Source organism: Corythoichthys intestinalis, chromosome 20 (assembly GCF_030265065.1).
Source record: "Corythoichthys intestinalis isolate RoL2023-P3 chromosome 20, ASM3026506v1, whole genome shotgun sequence".
In the NCBI taxonomy this organism is placed as follows: domain Eukaryota; kingdom Metazoa; phylum Chordata; class Actinopteri; order Syngnathiformes; family Syngnathidae; genus Corythoichthys; species Corythoichthys intestinalis.
In genome coordinates, this window is record NC_080414.1 from 28,554,894 (window position 1) to 28,571,517 (window position 16,624).

A 16,624-nucleotide genomic window follows, 5' to 3' on the forward strand; every position below is an offset into this window, starting at 1 on the left:
TTCTTTGGTCTTCTTTCTTTTCTCCATGCTCAATATGGTACACACAAGGACACAGGAAAGAGGTTGAATCAACTTTAATCCATTTTAACCGACTGCAAGTCTGATGTAATTATTGCCACCTCCTGTTATGTGCCACAGGTAAGTAACAGGTGTTGTTAATTACACAAATTAGAGAAGCATCACATGATTTTTCAAAGGGTGCCAATAATTTTGTCTGGCCCATTTTTGGAGTTTTGTGTAAAATAATAATGATTTAAAAATTTCCCATTCTATTTTGTATTTTTTCATTCATTCATTCATTTTCCATGCCGCTTTTTCCTCGTGAGGGTTGCGGAGGTGCTGCAGCCTATCCCAACTAACTACAGGCAGTAGGCAGGGGACACCCTGAACCGGTCAAAATAATATTACTCAAGTAAATGTAGTCATGTACATGCAAAAATGTATTTGGTGGAAATAATACTCAAGGATCATATCTGCGGTTTTCCGAGGTCAGTAGGTGTCAAAAATTAGGAGAAAGGTTAAAATCTGCATTTTCGAATCCTGTCGACGGCAGCGCTCTCTGCCAAATACTTATTTTTTTAATGGCGCTTTAAAGATGACACATGGTTGAACAGACCGGCGTGATCATAGAACGGCAAGCTTAAGTCTGATTGGTATAATCGAGTCATGTGATTACTGTTGCGACGTCTCATTGGTGAAACTGGTAGAGCTACTGTTGGCATCGCTGGCAATTTTTTTTTTTTTTAAATTGTTGAATAAAGATGAAAAATGTAACGACTTGTGTAGCCCAAAGTAGCGAAGTAAAAGTAGCGTTTCTTCTTTACATATCTACTCAAGTAAAAATAAAAAGTATGTCGTGGTAAAACTACCCTTAGAAATATTTTTTTTTTCTCAAAAAGTTAAAGACTGCAAAATGTAAAACAGCAAGAGAATTGGACATTCACAATAATAATAATAATTACAAAAAAAAAATCTGCTCTTAACATTCAGGACTAAGTGGTTATTTTATTTTCTAAAAAAATAATTATCTTCTGTCTTTTTTAATGGAGGACGTGTAAGATGAGGGGAGATTTTTGAATAAGATCAAACGTAGCAAAACAAACTGGAGCGTAGGTCTGATTCAAATAAACTTGCTGTTACAATCATTCTGAATTTAGATTACATCAAGAATTCTCAAACAACTAAGATGTAGTGATTTTTCATTTTAAAAATTATTTTAACCACGGAAAGCAATCGTAATTCCTCTGTGAAAAGTGCTGAAATAATCAGTTACTACTGTTACAACTGTAAAATTATGTATTTGAACGCACCATATCGAATGAGTGCACTTTCGAAATGCAATCGGTAGAAAACATAGTAAGCCTACAATAGTTCCGTGACATTTGCGCCTTTCAAACTGAATATTTTGGTAATTTGGTTCGTTAGCGTTGGAAAGTTAAATTTGAGAATAAAAATAGGCTATTAAAAAATACTACACAAATAATAATTGTTTCAATTGACAGTGTCCAGAACATCAAAGTGGACATTTACTGTAAGGGTCCGCAGTCCCACCCACCCACTGGTTGTGACTGCATTCTCTGCTCTGGTCAGATACACCCGAACATATGTTATTTTCTCGACGGCTGCGGGCTTGAAGAAGATGACATTTTAGGAACTACCACAAGTAAATTTACCTACGTGAGTAAATAATAACTGAACTACTTGAGAATCTTATGTTCGGACAGTGGGCTTGTCTAGTTGGGCAACACGTCGCCACACCCACAAAGCTGTTTTTGAAATATTATTTTGTCATGGCTAATCATAATATGACGCAAGAAATACGTAAGGAATGTTCAATTGAGTTCCTAAGTAATGTTTTAGCCATGCTTACACGAATACAGTACTACAATGTCTATTTAAACAAAAATGTTCACGTTTAGTAATGCCCTCTAGCGGCCAGAAGACCAACATACAGTAGTACTGTATTGTTAAGTGGCTCAATAATTCAAATGTTGTACCCAAGGGCGTAGATTTGGTCTCATATTGGTAGGGACGATATAACAACATAGCCTGCATGTACACTTTTTTGCTGGGGACGGGACATTAATAAGACATAACAGACTGAACGGGGGTCTGGGTTACATTTCTCATTTATATGAACCTAATTAATGGAAAGGCTAAATGATCAATGCAAAAATAAATCTGTATTGATTCACACTAACTTTCACAGTGCAAATTTATAACATCTTAATCTGTTAATTTTTCTTAAGTTTAGTCGAATAATTTTCTCTATCTTGTTTTAAGTGTTAAAGACGAGTTAACAGATTAATGGGTCAGATCAGATTAATGGGTCAGATTAATCCAGATTTTTTTTTTTTTTTTTTTTTTTTTTTTAGATTAAATATACTATTTTAGATTAAATATACTAAATTTTATCTTAAAATAAGTGTGTTAAGATTTTTTTTTAGATAGCTATTTTTCTTATTTCAGGAAATTAATTGAGTAAAATATACTTGAAGCACTGGCAGATAATTTCATATATTTCTGGTAGATTTACAGTGAAAATAAGGGAATTCAACTAGTTTTAAGGAGCTGTGTTTTTGCAGTGCATATATATTGGTTCAGGTGATACACCCTTCGATTCAAACCTTTGATTTAAAAAATTACTAAAGAAACATTTTGGGAACTTCCAGAATAAATGTCTGGATTTTATTAGCAAATTTAAATTGCTAAATTTGAACATAAATTAAAAATTAACATACACAAGAAATACAAACCATGTTAATCATCTCATCACTATCCAGGAAAGCAAAAAAAATAACCGTTTGTCTTAAGACCACTCAAAATTGTCTAAATAAATTAAATAGAACAAAAGACTTCTTCATCAGGGAATAAAAAAATAAAAATGGAGCCTTCGTTCAGGTAAAACACTACTGCTTTTGTCCACACGCACAGCTGAACTAAACAAAAAATGAAAGCTCCTTTGGGCGGCTTTAAGACCACATAAATAAAATAAAAATGAAAATTGGAGAGAAGGGATTAAACCTCATTTCACTACATTTCTCACAGTTTAATTAACGTTAACAGTAGAAAATACATACTTCTCTCTAAGTAGCTTCCTACTTGAGTTTTGCAGAGTAGCTAATTTACACAGATTAATGTTATGATAACTCTGATGTAGGTCGGACTTTCAGTCGCAATATTAGTGGTGTGTTCCCCACCTCCAACTTCTAATTTCCCTTGTCTTCAAATGGTGTGTGTGTGTATTGGGGGGTCTAGTCACCCTCTAATCAAACGTACATTTGAGGAACAAAGTTGGACTGGCACATTCAGCAAGTGAAAGGGGGTCAATGCAAGTCTGAACATACTGTAAGTAATTCACTTAATAATGGTAGGTTAAATTCTATCCCTACAACACATGGGAAGACAATCTAAATGACCTATACAACTGAAGTCATTATATAATGCAAATTAGGTTGCTTAAAAGTTGCTGGGGACAATTTGAGCATCCTGAAAAATTGGTCGTTTTTTCTCCGTACCATCCTTATGCAAACCTACGCCCTTGGTTGTACCACTGTAGTGTGCATCGCCCACCATAGGTTTTCTGCATTTCTGAGTTGCTGCCATGGCTTCCGGTGGAGTCCCGACTGGGGCTTCCGGTGGAGTCCCGACGGGGACTTCCTATTGGCCCAGCAGGGTGGAACTGACAATCTCCTGTGAAAACCTCATGGACATGGACGTCTTCTCCAAGTCTGACCCTCTGTGCGCCTTGTACATCAACACCTCTGGCTCACAGTGGCACGAGGTCTGAAGTTTCCCGACACACAACTACCCTATTATTATATTTACAAAAACTTACAAACAAGCATTGTCTTATAATACTTACTGTTTTTGGCCAATCAGTTGGGACGCACAGAGATGATCCTTAACTGCTTGAATCCAAAATTTGCAAAGAAGTTTGTCATCGACTATTATTTCGAGACTCTGCAGAGGGTCAAATTTTGCGTGTATGATATCGACAACGACACTTATGACCTAGGAGATGATGATTTTCTCGGGGAACTCGAATGCACTCTTGGTCAGGTGAGTCTCGTCTTTGAGTTGAACAAAAATCATGTTAATTGTTCTAATCGTGATGCATTGTTGCTCATTTTGTGTGTAGATTGTTTCAAACAAGCAGATGACTCGATCTTTAATGTTGAAGAATGGGAGGCCAGCAGGCAACGGTACTATCACAGTAAGCGAATCAGATATTATACCATGACCATTGGATTGTTGTCATCATCTTTAAATATGAATAAATGCTTATTTTCTTTTTGTAGATCTCTGCTGAAGAAATATCGGACACTAGGGTAGCAAATTTTGAGGTGTGTGCCCGCAGACTGGATAAAAAGGTACTAAACGATGTCTTACAATTGTTTTTATAGTCGACTGATCGGACGATTAATTAAACGATTAATCGGATAAATGTCACTTTTTTCAATTACCTTCACAATTTGACTTGAAGTTGTTTTAGGCATGTTGTAAGTAACAATGAAGACAAAATGGTTTCCTTCAAAAATAGTATTTTATTACAAGTGTCTGACTTACCAGTTGTATACAACTTTACTGTTTTAAGTACATAAAAGTTGTTGTTTTTTTAAACCAAAGGTCTGAGTATAAAACATAAAAAAAAAAAAAAATTCTCAGTACACAAATCAGACAAAAGTCCTGTGCATTCAAATAAAAAAAGTGCTGCTGATTGACATTTTTTCCTTGTGGTCAAAGCACTGATATAAATTGTATTTTCTTTTAAAAAAAAACAAAATAAAATATTTCGAATAAGGAGGATGCAAACTGTAATGAATCCATTTTCTTTATCAAGCAGTTGTTAATAAATCTAATTCAAATCCAGTTTCAAAACACACTCTCTTGTATGACAATTTACAGTTTGAATGGGATTTTGTGACTTTGAGCTGTTATATGAATGGGTTTATGTGTGTGGTTTCTTTATAAAAACAAATTAGACTTTACAATCCAACAGTAACTCAAATGCCAGTACAGGTAGTCCCCGGGTTACAAACGAGTTCTGTTTCTACGCTGGCGACGTAGCCGGAATTTCTGCGTAAGTCGGAATTAAACCTTTCAGTACCACTAAACACCCCCCATCTCAAAATAACTATCCAAAAACATGTATTATACGTCATTTTACTGTCCTAGCCAAGATATTGGAGCTAACTCCTAACTAGACCATGAGCTGAGCTCCGAAATGAATATATCAGATGTCCATGTGGTTTGCTGACTTTATTCAGTTGCTCATGACATCAACACTTGCAGAATGAAACTAAAATAAAAACGAAATTAAATCAGTTTCATCTCTAATAACAGCAGTTCAAATTTGATTCGTTCATAACTAGCTGCTGATACAGCAATAACAATCCACACAAATGATTAGCATGTATCAGTTATCGTCCGCACATCATCAAAAATAATCACATAAACTCGCCCCAAGTATTTGACCACGACTGAAAATGCACAATAAACAGTTCAAAAGGTGTTTTATACAGGTGTTTTATCTGTGGATGCTTCACAAGCAACAAATGAGCGCGCAGGCTTGCAGCTGTAATCTATCCCCTCTCTCCCTGTCGGCTGCGTGACTTCTTCGTGGGAGCAAGTGCGCTCTTCCTCATGTGTGCGCAAATACGTTCTTCGTCGTGTGTACATGCTCTCGCATGGGGGAGTACTACCTGCTCTGTGCTTCCTGCGCCATAATAAAAGCTTGCATCACAAAACAAAAAGTCAACATTATTTAAAAAAAAACAAAAAAAACCCACTGGAGACAAAACAGCGGACGAGACTCCGGCGTCGTAAAGTCAAAATAACATAAGTCGGGTACGTATTAACCCCAGAGACTTAAGACACTGATTAGCATAATTGCTAACTAGCTTAGCGCTCTGTGCTAAGTAGTAACGTTTCATCAACAAAGAATGCAACGATACAATTGGCTTCATTTACTCACCTCTGACGGAGGCACAATGGATCTACCAACACAAAAGACAATCTAACTCTCGACACTTCCTAATACGGTATTATTGATTCAGCAACCCAACCTGAGTGTGGCAGTGAACTCTCTCACTCTTGCTCTAATCACTGGCACGGATGTGGCCTCACATTACACACAAACCCAAATGGGGCTGCTCTTAGCTGCCAGAAAAAAATCGATTTTCAAATTTGCTGGCAACTAATTTATTAATACATTTTAATCGATTAGTTGTTGCAGTCTTACTAAACATCATGTTGAATATGTATTTGGCTGAATACATGCATTCATACAGTCATGCTTTCATACAATTTGGTTTCTCAGTTTCTGTGGTGGTCCGACCCATTTCTGGAATTCTACAAGCAGACGGATACCGGATGGCAGTTGGCTCACAGGACGGAGGTATTCATGTCCCAAACATTTACAAGCTTCTTTGTCTTTGAAATAGTACTAGTTACAGTATGTTGTTTGGTTTACGTTGATGTAGGTCATATACGACAACCTCAATCCTACTTGGCGGCCTTTCCGCATCTCCCTGCGATCTCTCTGTGGAGGAAATGTTGAGAAAACTATAAAGGTAAAATATTTCATCTTATTAAAATTTTCCCATTGTTGCAAGTGCCATCTATTGATATTCATCTTTCTTGCACTGACCCCCTCAGAAGAATGTTGAGATGGATTAATTGTTTGCTCCTACTTATGTGAAATATCAGTCTCCTGCAACCTACTAAAGTTACTAATATCTGGTCATTGCATTTTCTCTTCAACTGACATACCTAACGCAACAGCCCAGCTGGATAAGCGATGTGTGTGTTAGCGCAGTTCATGGCATCATCACATAAAGGTCTGCCTTTTTGATTTTTCCTTACTTTTTTTTCTTTATATTTAATTTAGTGGATGTGTTTGACCCTGTCAATTTCTATATACTCTTCATGCAACTGAAAACATAGACATTTCCCACTGACCTACTTTCTCTTCTTGATAATTATTTAATTTAATATGACCTAACTATTGCAACAGTGAATTGTGATTTACAGTTACATACGATTTGATTTTCATTGCTGCCTTATAAATAATTGCTTTCAACCATTTACAGTAGACAATGGCCGTTTACATGGTGATGCTGCGACACCAAGATACAACGATTGTGTTGCGGAATGGCCTTGCTTTTACACTTTGATGGCAAAGACGCAAAGTTTTGATTCCGGCCTCCAAAGCGGAACGATTCGATTGTGGAAACTGCTCCGCAACCATATAAATGGAACGTTCTCGCTCGGATGACGTCAGTACACATCACTTCGAGCTACTCAGTCGCTGCTACTATGCATTCAAAACAGCTAACATGGCGGAACGTCGGCTTTCATTTAATGTTTTTATAATATTTTTAATTTAAATATATTTTATTTTCACGCTTTGTGTGCCTTTTGAAGCAAAAGAAAAAACACCTTGATGCCATTGCTTTGAGTGGGTGAGTATGTTGTCTTCCGGGCTGGTTGGAGGTGGTGGTTATTGTCAAGGAAGTGCATCATTGGCTGTTGCCCTGTAATACTGCACTGCCTCCTAGGGCCTGGCATGAATACTACATCGTTATCACGTGGAATTGCGACATTGTTCAAATGGAGATGGAACCATGTAAATTAGGGTGACCATATTTTGATTTCCAAAACAGAGGACACTCGGCTCGGCCTTGAGATACGTGAATTTTACTCAAGGTTCACTCAAGCATGCCTATATCACTTTAATATATTTAAAGTGTGCCTCCTCTGTCTGGATAGAATAATTTAGTTTTATAAAAAAACAAAAAAAAACAACAAATTAAATATTAATAAAAAATAATAATAATACAATGCAGACCCATGGAAATGTCCAGTCAATGCACACACACAGTAGGCTCTGCGCTAACAAAACATTTTTAGAAATTACTATCACGACAATTGTCGTTGAAGAATTGTTATTCCAGCTCAATTGTTTTTCTCATTCAATGTTCTAGATTGCATGTAAACAATAACCGAAATAATCTGACAAACTATTCTACCAATATGTTTCCAAACGCAGCAGTTCAAAACTACATTTCCCATAATGCATAATTCATCTTAGCTCACTGATAGCTACTGGGAGCCGAGGCAATATCAAACTTTGCTATAAAAGTTTACAATCATCGGCAGCGCAACAATGCGACACCAAACGGGATTTTACAGATCACACCAGTACAAAGCTCCTACAGAAGTCAACAGTTGCCAATTATAAATGTATTTATCGTTAAAAAATTAACAACTGGGCAGGCGCTCTGGGAACACGTCACAGGCAGCTAACTGCCTGATCTCTTGCCAAACCGTCAACTTAGTAGATGGCGGTAATGCCCCATGATACAAGGGGCAAACTGCCAACAAAAACAAGAAGAACTACTCCATGCCTCCTTACTAGCAGGAGCCACATCAACGCAGGCAGGCGCTGCCCCCCAGCGGACGGAGGGATTCTCTTCAAATTGGTCCCGTGAAAAATTTTATGAATTTATAAAATCCGGCCGGACGCTACGGAGTGGATGTGAAACGAGGACTTGTCCAGGCAAAAGAGGACGTTTGGTCACCCTAATGTAAATGCAAACATGAAATGTGTCGTATTCTCGAAGCGTCATAATGTAAATGGCCCCTAGGTTGTCAATAGAGATGTCCCGATCGACCGATCGATCGGGTCCGATCACGTCATTTTCAAAGTATCGGAATCGGCAAAAAAATATCGGCCATGCCTTTTTTTTAATATACAGTGATTTCTCAGCTCACGAACATAAAGAAGAAAGTGTGTGTAAGGCGAAAAGTCCGTCTTCCGAACATTTATTTCCCATAAGAAACCATTAAAATGAGAATAATCCGTTCCCAGGTCCCCATAAAACATAATTTTCTACTAAATAAGCCTTAAAACTACACAAAAATATACCTTATTTTATGTATAATAAATGTGCTATTGTATTGTAATTAAAGAAATAAACTGTACTGTATAATAAAGTCGTTTTATTTACCTTTGTGATGGTAGTTGATGGCTTGATGGAATGGAGTGGGAGGAGGAGGGAGGGGACGAACTGGGACGCCGTGAGCGTGCGTCAGCTTCTCGTGGCCGCCACCGTGGCGCTTGCCTGGCTCTGCCAGACTATTCTCCCTGTATTTTTCAAACACTGAGAGAAATAGTCTGGGAACCATCCCATTAACGGCCTCTCGAGCAGGTACAAAATCAATCGACAATTTAGATTCGTTTATTTGCGTGACGTGTTCTTAACGAGCAACGTCACTCTTGCGCGTAGAAAGTCATCTCCACAACACAGATGGTCAACGGGAGAGCCGAGAATATGTTCCAATCCACGGTAAAATCAGTTTTAAATTACCAAAAACACATTGACACGAGTCATTGACAACAGTCTGTCTTGCGCTAGCCATGTTGAATAAACTCCGCTCTCTTCGTATGTTTACTTCCGCGCGCAAGTCCCTCGTCCTTCCTTCGTCAGTTTACTAACGTCACGTCTGCCCGTCGCTGATTGGTCCACTCCGCTGTCTGTTTGCTGTGGCTTGCTCCGCCCTGGAAATTCTATCCGCTTGAATGGTGGCCAGACTCAATAGCTGGAACAGCGGTGAGTCTGGTGTACCAGGCAACCGGGGCGCTGTTCGACCGCGTGGTTTGGTTCGTCCGCCGAAAACTAGTTCGTCAGCAGAGACTATATGCTCGCGGATTTAATGTTCTTGAGGCGAAAAGTTCGTGAGCTTAAGCGTTCGTGAGCTGAGGTATCACTGTACTGTATATATACAGTATATCTTTTAATTAAATCGTTTTCTAATTGTATTTAACGTTACAGACATAATATGTTACACTCATCCAGAGTCTTTAGTGTAGGCTTAAGGTAGGGTTATCAAATTTATCCCGATAACGGCGGCAATTAATTAAAAAAAAAAAAGTGTCACGTTAAAATATTTAACGCAATTAATGCATGCGCTGCACGACCCTCTCACTCATTGTCGCGCTCACCCTGTAATGACGCTGTTTTACCTATATAGAGAGATAAAAGGCAGCGCAAAATGAGTAGAGGGAATTTTGTCAGCCTTTGGAGCCTTTTTTTAATTGGCTAAAGCCTAGCAATCCCTCTCCGAATGATTATAAATATCATGGGAAGCAATGTGGAGAAGCAAGGTGGCAACTGATCTTTGTCTTAATACCTTATGTGATTTCCCAACGCAGAGAAGATATATGAATTGGTAGCACTACGCACAGTCATGGTTCCACTTCCCATCATGCATTTGGGATGGCCACAGTATCATTTACTGAAAGCTCAACAAATACACTAGATGGCAATATTTAGTCACAATATACAAAGTCACACGTCTTTCTATCCGTGGATCCCTCTCACAGAAAGAATGTTAATAATGTAAATGCCATCTTGAGGATTTATTGTCATAATAAACAAATACAGTACTTATGTACTGTATGTTGAATGTATATATTCGTCCGAGTTTTATTCATTTTTTTCTTAATGCATTGCCCAAATGTATATGATCGGGAAAAATTATCGGGAATGATTGGAATTGAATTGGGAGCAAAAAAAAAAACAATCGGATCGGGAACTATCGGGATCGGCAGATACTCAAACTAAAACGATCGGGATCAGATCGGGAGCAAAAAAACATGATCGGAACAACCCTAGTTGTCAATGAAATTTTAATTTTAATATCACATTATTTAATTCACGGAGCACTGTACTAAACTGTTTACTGTGTATAACTGGTGGTTTTACTTAGACTTAGGTTTTCTAGAAAAAAAATCAGCAATTATGACTTGAATTTGTTGTTATTATACTGTATTAAAAAGTCCTCTTTTAGGTTTTGATTTTAAAACACACACTCTTTTAGCTTAGTTGTAAGCCAGTATGACATTTTTGATAGTCTCTCACAGCATGATGTCCTTGTCTCAAGAAATGTGTTTGTGCTTAGGTTGACTGCTATGACTATCATGTCAGCGGTTCCCACCGTCTCATTGGAAGTTTTAAAACCACCCTCTCTGAGATGCAAACTGCAACACACGTCTCCCCTGTAAGTAGTGTACAGTACACCTGTTTTAAACCTTCATGTCAGTCTATATTTTTGCCGTTAAATCTCAGGTGTCCTCTCATGACAGGTCGAGTTTCAGTGCATCAACCCAAAGAAGCTAAAGAAGAAAGACTATAAAAACTCTGGGGTCATATACGTTAAGAGCTGTAAGGTAAATGACAAATATAGCAAAAGAATCATTTATTGTATGTCATTCAGGGATAATGCAGGTCATTAACAAGCATTAGAAGTCATTAAATGGATTTTGTCAAAATTCAGGCCTTAAAAAGCATTAAACTAAATGTTTTAAGCATTAAAAAATATGTAAACCTGATAGTGGAAAACACCTTTTTTACATAATATATTAGAGGTGTCTGATATTATCGGGTAGCCGATAATGTCGGCCGATAAAAGCATTTTAAAATGATATCGTATAATAACAACATCGGTTTAGGGCCAATATGCATGTTGCCTTTAAAGTGAATGTAGAAGGCTTCTGCCTGGACTGGTCAGAGCTTAGCACAGCAATTATGCTTATTGACCATTAGATGTCTCTAAACTAAAATGTTTGGGATTTCTTGGACAACCTTGAAGTTGTTACATTTATCATTTTTACAGTATCCAGTGGGGCATCACAGTACAATTAGCCATAATATGTTAAGTCCACGACCGCATATATCAGTATTGGTTTGATATCTGTATCGATTTTTGGAGTTAGACAATATTGGGGTATCAGTTATCGGATAAAAAGTCATTATCGGTCAACTCTACTTGGCAATTTGTGTGTGTTTGAAGCTATCTGCAGTCGGGCATGGGCATTGAAATTGTTTAAAGTGGCATTAAAAAGCATTAAATGAGATTTTTTGATACCTGCAGAAACCCTGTCATTGTAACACAAACCTTTATGTTAACCCTCTCTAGGTGGAGAAAGAGTACACTTTCCTGGATTACATCATGGGGGGTTGCCAACTTAACTTCACTGTGAGCTCAAATTTACAGTAACTGGTTTTATTTCAAGATTTACATGTTATGCCAATTAAAAGGTGCATTTTGAGGACAGAGGTTTTGGACTAATGCATTTTACGGCATCCAAGCTTTGTAAAGCATATCTCTTACTTTGCTATCTGTTTGTTTTGGGGATTTGAGCCAGATTGCCATTGACTTCACTGGTTCAAACGGTGATCCCAATTTACCCAATTCCCTCCACTACATCAACCCTGAGGGCTTTAATGAGTACCTATCAGCAATCTGGGCAGTGGGAAATGTCATCCAGGACTATGACAGGTACTGTAAATTCTAACTCTGCTTTATCTTATACCAGCAGTATATTGTTGTTCAGGTCCAGGTGTAATGTGAACGCAATACAACCGAATGGCGAATAAAACATACTTTCCTTTGAGATGCACCTGTAATGTAGTAATATTTAAATAAATCGCTTTTACATCACTGTGTACAGTATTGTGGGACGCGACACGGAGATAAAATGACAGAGACAGTTTTTATGTTTCACACTTGCTGCTCTTGTGCCCCATACACCGCTTGACAGCACCTTTATTGAACAAAAAAAACCTAGAACATAACAACAGCAACCACTACTCTCAGTCATGGTTGCCACAACTACCCATGAACCACTGCGGGCGTAACACATAATAAATAACAATTGCTACAGTATGAATATCCAGCCAAAATGAACCCCTTAGGAACGTTCCAGAAAACTGTATATTCTTTTTAAATCCAGCGTCTAGTTGTGGAGAACTCAAAGCCGCAATGTATCATCACAGCACATTTAAATTTGTACATGAAACCGTAATGTTTGAAAGCCAACTGCGACATTGCAACGCTTTTGCGCAGAAAATGTTGCTTTTGTTTCCACATTCATTGATTTTCTATGCTAATTTTTAGGGTTTGGAATGAGTTTTCTGCACTAAATGTAGGCCTACAGAAAGCAAACCCATCTAAAAACACTCCCAGAAACATAAAGTACAACAGTGTAAAATTTCGTCAAAATCTGCTGTTTTGGAGTCCACGACGAGCACACACATACACACGGAGACAAAGTTCCATATATACAGTATATAAGTATAGATTTAATACTGTCTGTTGATATGTTTAAATACCTTTGTCACTTTAAGGTTTCTAAAGGTTGTTGAAATGGGATGGGAAAAAATGCATTATCTGCAGTATTTGGTAAAATAGATTGAACGTATGCAAAATCAAAGATTATTTAAGACACTCATTTTATGCTTATAAATTTAATAATTTCAGCTCATTTTCGGAATATTCTGCATATGTTAAGGGATTAAAAGCATGAAAAAACAACTCATAATGGTGTTGTTTGCTGTCATTTATTATTTTGTGTGTATTTTCCTGTAGTACCAAAAAGTTTCCTGTTTTGGGGTTTGGAGCCCAGATTCCTCCAACTTGGCAGGTATGCGGATAAAAAGATCCACGAAGACACAGTGATAAAATCATCTGAACAAAAGCGCGTTCAAGATGAACTTCATAAATCGCATATTTGAGTATTTCTTTCATCTTGTGACATACGGTATCATATTTCATGGGCCAGAACAATCAATCACTACAACCAGGTAAAAATTTGGGGTTCTGGAAGGGCAAAATTCAGCTTGCATTGTATTATTTCAAACCAAACAGTTTTCCAATATATTTGTTGTTGTTGTGTTTTAGCATCTGCATGGAGAACCTAGTAACAACCTCACATTCATTTGGTCAAGGGTGGATTTTTTTAGTTATGCATGCAGTAAATATTGTAAAGAAAAATAAAAACTGGTTCGCTCCGGTGATAGCTTCTATGTTTTTTACTTTGAAGTGTTAGGATCTTCTTATATTGTCAATTGTCATATGCATGCAGGTTTCCCATGAGTTCCCTGTCAATTTCAACTCATCAAGTCCGTTCTGTGATGGTAAGTAATAGTGTGCCAAAAGCCAGTCAGCTGTTAATAGAACAAATCTTGATACTTCTCTTAGTGATGAGTGTAATACGTGAGTGCAGGCATTGAAGGTGTGGTGCGTGCATATCAGCTGTGTCTGCCTCAGTTAAAACTATGGGGACCGACCAACTTCTCCCCAGTTATTAACCGTGTAGCATCCATCGCCAGACAAGGTCTCTACCAGAATAAAGCTGCAGTAAGTATGGCAGTACTATGAAAAACTATACTAGTAGTACATATAAAAAGAAGCAACCATTCACACTGATATTTGCATTGTTACTGATCCACTATTTCCATGGTTTCTTCATTCTTTTTCCATTGGCAGCAATACTTTGTGCTGCTCATCATCACAGATGGCGTAATCACAGACATGGACTTGACACGAACGGCAATCGTAGAGGCCTCTCGCCTGCCTATGTCCATCATCATCGTGGGTGTCGGTGCGGCAGACTTCAGCGGAATGGAATTCCTTGACAGTGATGACAAAGCGCTGCTGTCACCCACTGGTGAAGCCGCTGCGCGTGATATAGTCCAGTTTGTGCCTTTTAGAAGTTTCCATGTAAGTTCCAATACATGTCATCACTTACAATATGTTGTGCTATGGTTCTTTAAGACTGGATACAGTATTTTGGCATGTGCATTTATTTTTATAATTTGTCATTGCAGGGAAACAGTGTGGCGCTGACACAAAGTGTCCTGGCAGAGCTGCCCGAACAAGTGTCGTCCTTTTTCAATTCATACAAGTTAAAACCTCCCAATGCGTACAGCGTGTAGAGATGTATATGAGAGTGGTAGCTTAAAAGGAACTTTTAAATGCCTTATATTATTATATATTATTTATCTGCATCTTAATTAATCTTTTCCATGTGACTCATTGGCTGCCATTGATGGCACTAGACGTCCATTGGATTTGACTGGGAGAGCATAGGCGGAGTTTGACTTTTGTGGCGGGGGGGACAAAACATGTTGATGACGAAATGCAGTGTCAGCAACAAAATTAACTTACAAGATATATTCTTGGATAGTAGCTTAGCCCCCGCTCGTATATACTGGCATCCCAGTGTGTGCGTGTGTGTGTGAGCTCGCGCTTTTTTCTGTCTTACCTTGTGGAGAAGTAGACACCACATCCTTTTTGACTGAATATTCCAGCCAGAATCTGTCCTCAGGTGGTTTTGGCTCAGCAGACCAATGGCTGTCTCTAAGGTGCTAGTCACATGATGTGTTCGAAAAATAATTTTGACCCATTATATATATATATTTTTGTTCATTTCATTCATTATTGTTCTTTATTGCTTTACAACTTTTGTAGACAACATTTTACCGGCATGTCTTGACTTTCATATACTGTATCGGACAGTAAATTACATGCAATTACATTTTCGGCCACCGGGGCAGGCTATGCCCCACGGGCCCCCCCTTGAGCTCCGCGTATGTCGGAGAGGCTGGCAGCGAATAATCGCTCAGTCAAAATGGATAGGACGTCCAGCGCCGTCAATGGTACGGAAACATTCACAGCCAGGACTCCCAGTTTAAATAAGCTGGGACATCTTTCGTTGTCAATGAGTTAATCAACTGTCACACAATGTTTCGTTTTTGTGTAAAACGTGTTTGTATTTGTCACTTTCACAATCACATTATCCTTTCATATTAAATAAAAAGTTAGCATTCACCTGTGTCTGTTTTATATTAAAATAGTGGAGTCCACAGCCAGAGCTGGGTAGCAACGCGTTACATGTACTCTGTTACATTTATTTAAGTAACTTTTTGAGAAAACTGTACTTCTAAGAGTAGTTTTACTAATTCATACTTTTTACTTTTACTTGAGTAGATTTGTGAAGAAAAAAATCTAGTCTTACTCCACTACTTTGGGCTAACACAAGAGTCGTTACATCTTTCCCCTTTATTTTACATATTAGATTTATTATTACTCTTGCCAGCGATGCCAAGAGTAGCTCTACCAATTTCACCAATGAAACGTCGCAACAATAATCATGACTCCATTACACCAACCAGACGTTTTATGATCACGCCAGCCTGTTCAATCACGTGGCGTCTTTAAAGTGAATGAAGTCACCTCTGCCCTCAACATGACTCGAAACCGCAAATTTATACCTCTTTCTAGGTCTTTCATCGGGCCGAAAAAGTCCAGCCTGATCCGGCCCGAGCCCAATCAATTAACTTGATTTGCAGGCCCGAGCCCGAAAAAAACCCGAAATTTTATGTTTCATTTGTAGGCCCTCAGGTATTTCTGAGGACTCAGAAATAAAAGAGAAGTAGACAAATGCAGGGGTGTGATGCGTGGTTGCATTTTGTGTGATCACATTTGTGACGATGCCTGTGCATAATGATAACAAATTAAAGCCTGTCTTTTGTAAAAAAAAAAAAAAAAATCTCCCAGTTAAACAATACTGTAAGATGCATATTAGATAAAGATTTATATCTTTTATATTTGTGTGTCAGTTCTATCAGGCGGGTCGTGGATTTGACATTTATTTTAATCTCTTCGAGTTGGCAGAAAAAGTTTTCTCAATGTTTAAACAGTCTACATATTTTCATGATCATTATAAATGCATTTACACAACGAAGTAAGGCTGGAAAAGTTTGTTAAATAT

At 38.0% G+C, this 16,624-nt stretch overlaps 1 protein-coding gene across 2 annotated transcripts; it reads left to right on the forward strand.

Moving 5' to 3' along the window:
- The first annotated feature begins 1,521 nt into the window (after nucleotides 1–1,521).
- Nucleotides 1,522–15,739, forward strand: LOC130908859 (copine-3-like). Of its 2 annotated transcripts, none has more exons than XM_057824757.1 (16): nucleotides 1,522–1,677; nucleotides 3,560–3,784; nucleotides 3,883–4,062; nucleotides 4,142–4,216; nucleotides 4,302–4,373; nucleotides 6,323–6,400; nucleotides 6,486–6,575; nucleotides 10,969–11,067; nucleotides 11,153–11,236; nucleotides 11,986–12,045; nucleotides 12,215–12,348; nucleotides 13,438–13,492; nucleotides 13,934–13,985; nucleotides 14,075–14,208; nucleotides 14,338–14,571; nucleotides 14,679–15,739. In XM_057824757.1, exons 2-16 carry the CDS (start codon nucleotides 3,605–3,607, stop codon nucleotides 14,784–14,786), a joined length of 1,635 nt encoding a protein of 544 aa, XP_057680740.1. In that variant the 5' UTR covers nucleotides 1,522–1,677; nucleotides 3,560–3,604; the 3' UTR covers nucleotides 14,787–15,739. The 2 variants fall into 2 exon arrangements, with proteins under 2 accessions (XP_057680740.1, XP_057680738.1); XM_057824755.1 differs by having other exon boundaries at nucleotides 1,524–1,677; nucleotides 3,579–3,784.
- The last annotated feature ends 885 nt before the right edge of the window (nucleotides 15,740–16,624 follow it).

What these genes read in the sequence shown, in the direction of transcription:
- LOC130908859 (XM_057824757.1), top strand. Translation starts at nt 3,605, where the DNA reads ATGGCTTCCGGTGGAGTCCCGACTGGGGCTTCCGGTGGAGTCCCGACG. An exon ending in CTGGCTCACAGTGGCACGAG is followed by an intron (nt 3,785 to 3,882) that starts GTCTGAAGTTTC and finishes TTGGCCAATCAG; the next exon opens with TTGGGACGCACAGAGATGAT. An exon ending in CAGGCAACGGTACTATCACA is followed by an intron (nt 4,217 to 4,301) that starts GTAAGCGAATCA and finishes TTCTTTTTGTAG; the next exon opens with ATCTCTGCTGAAGAAATATC.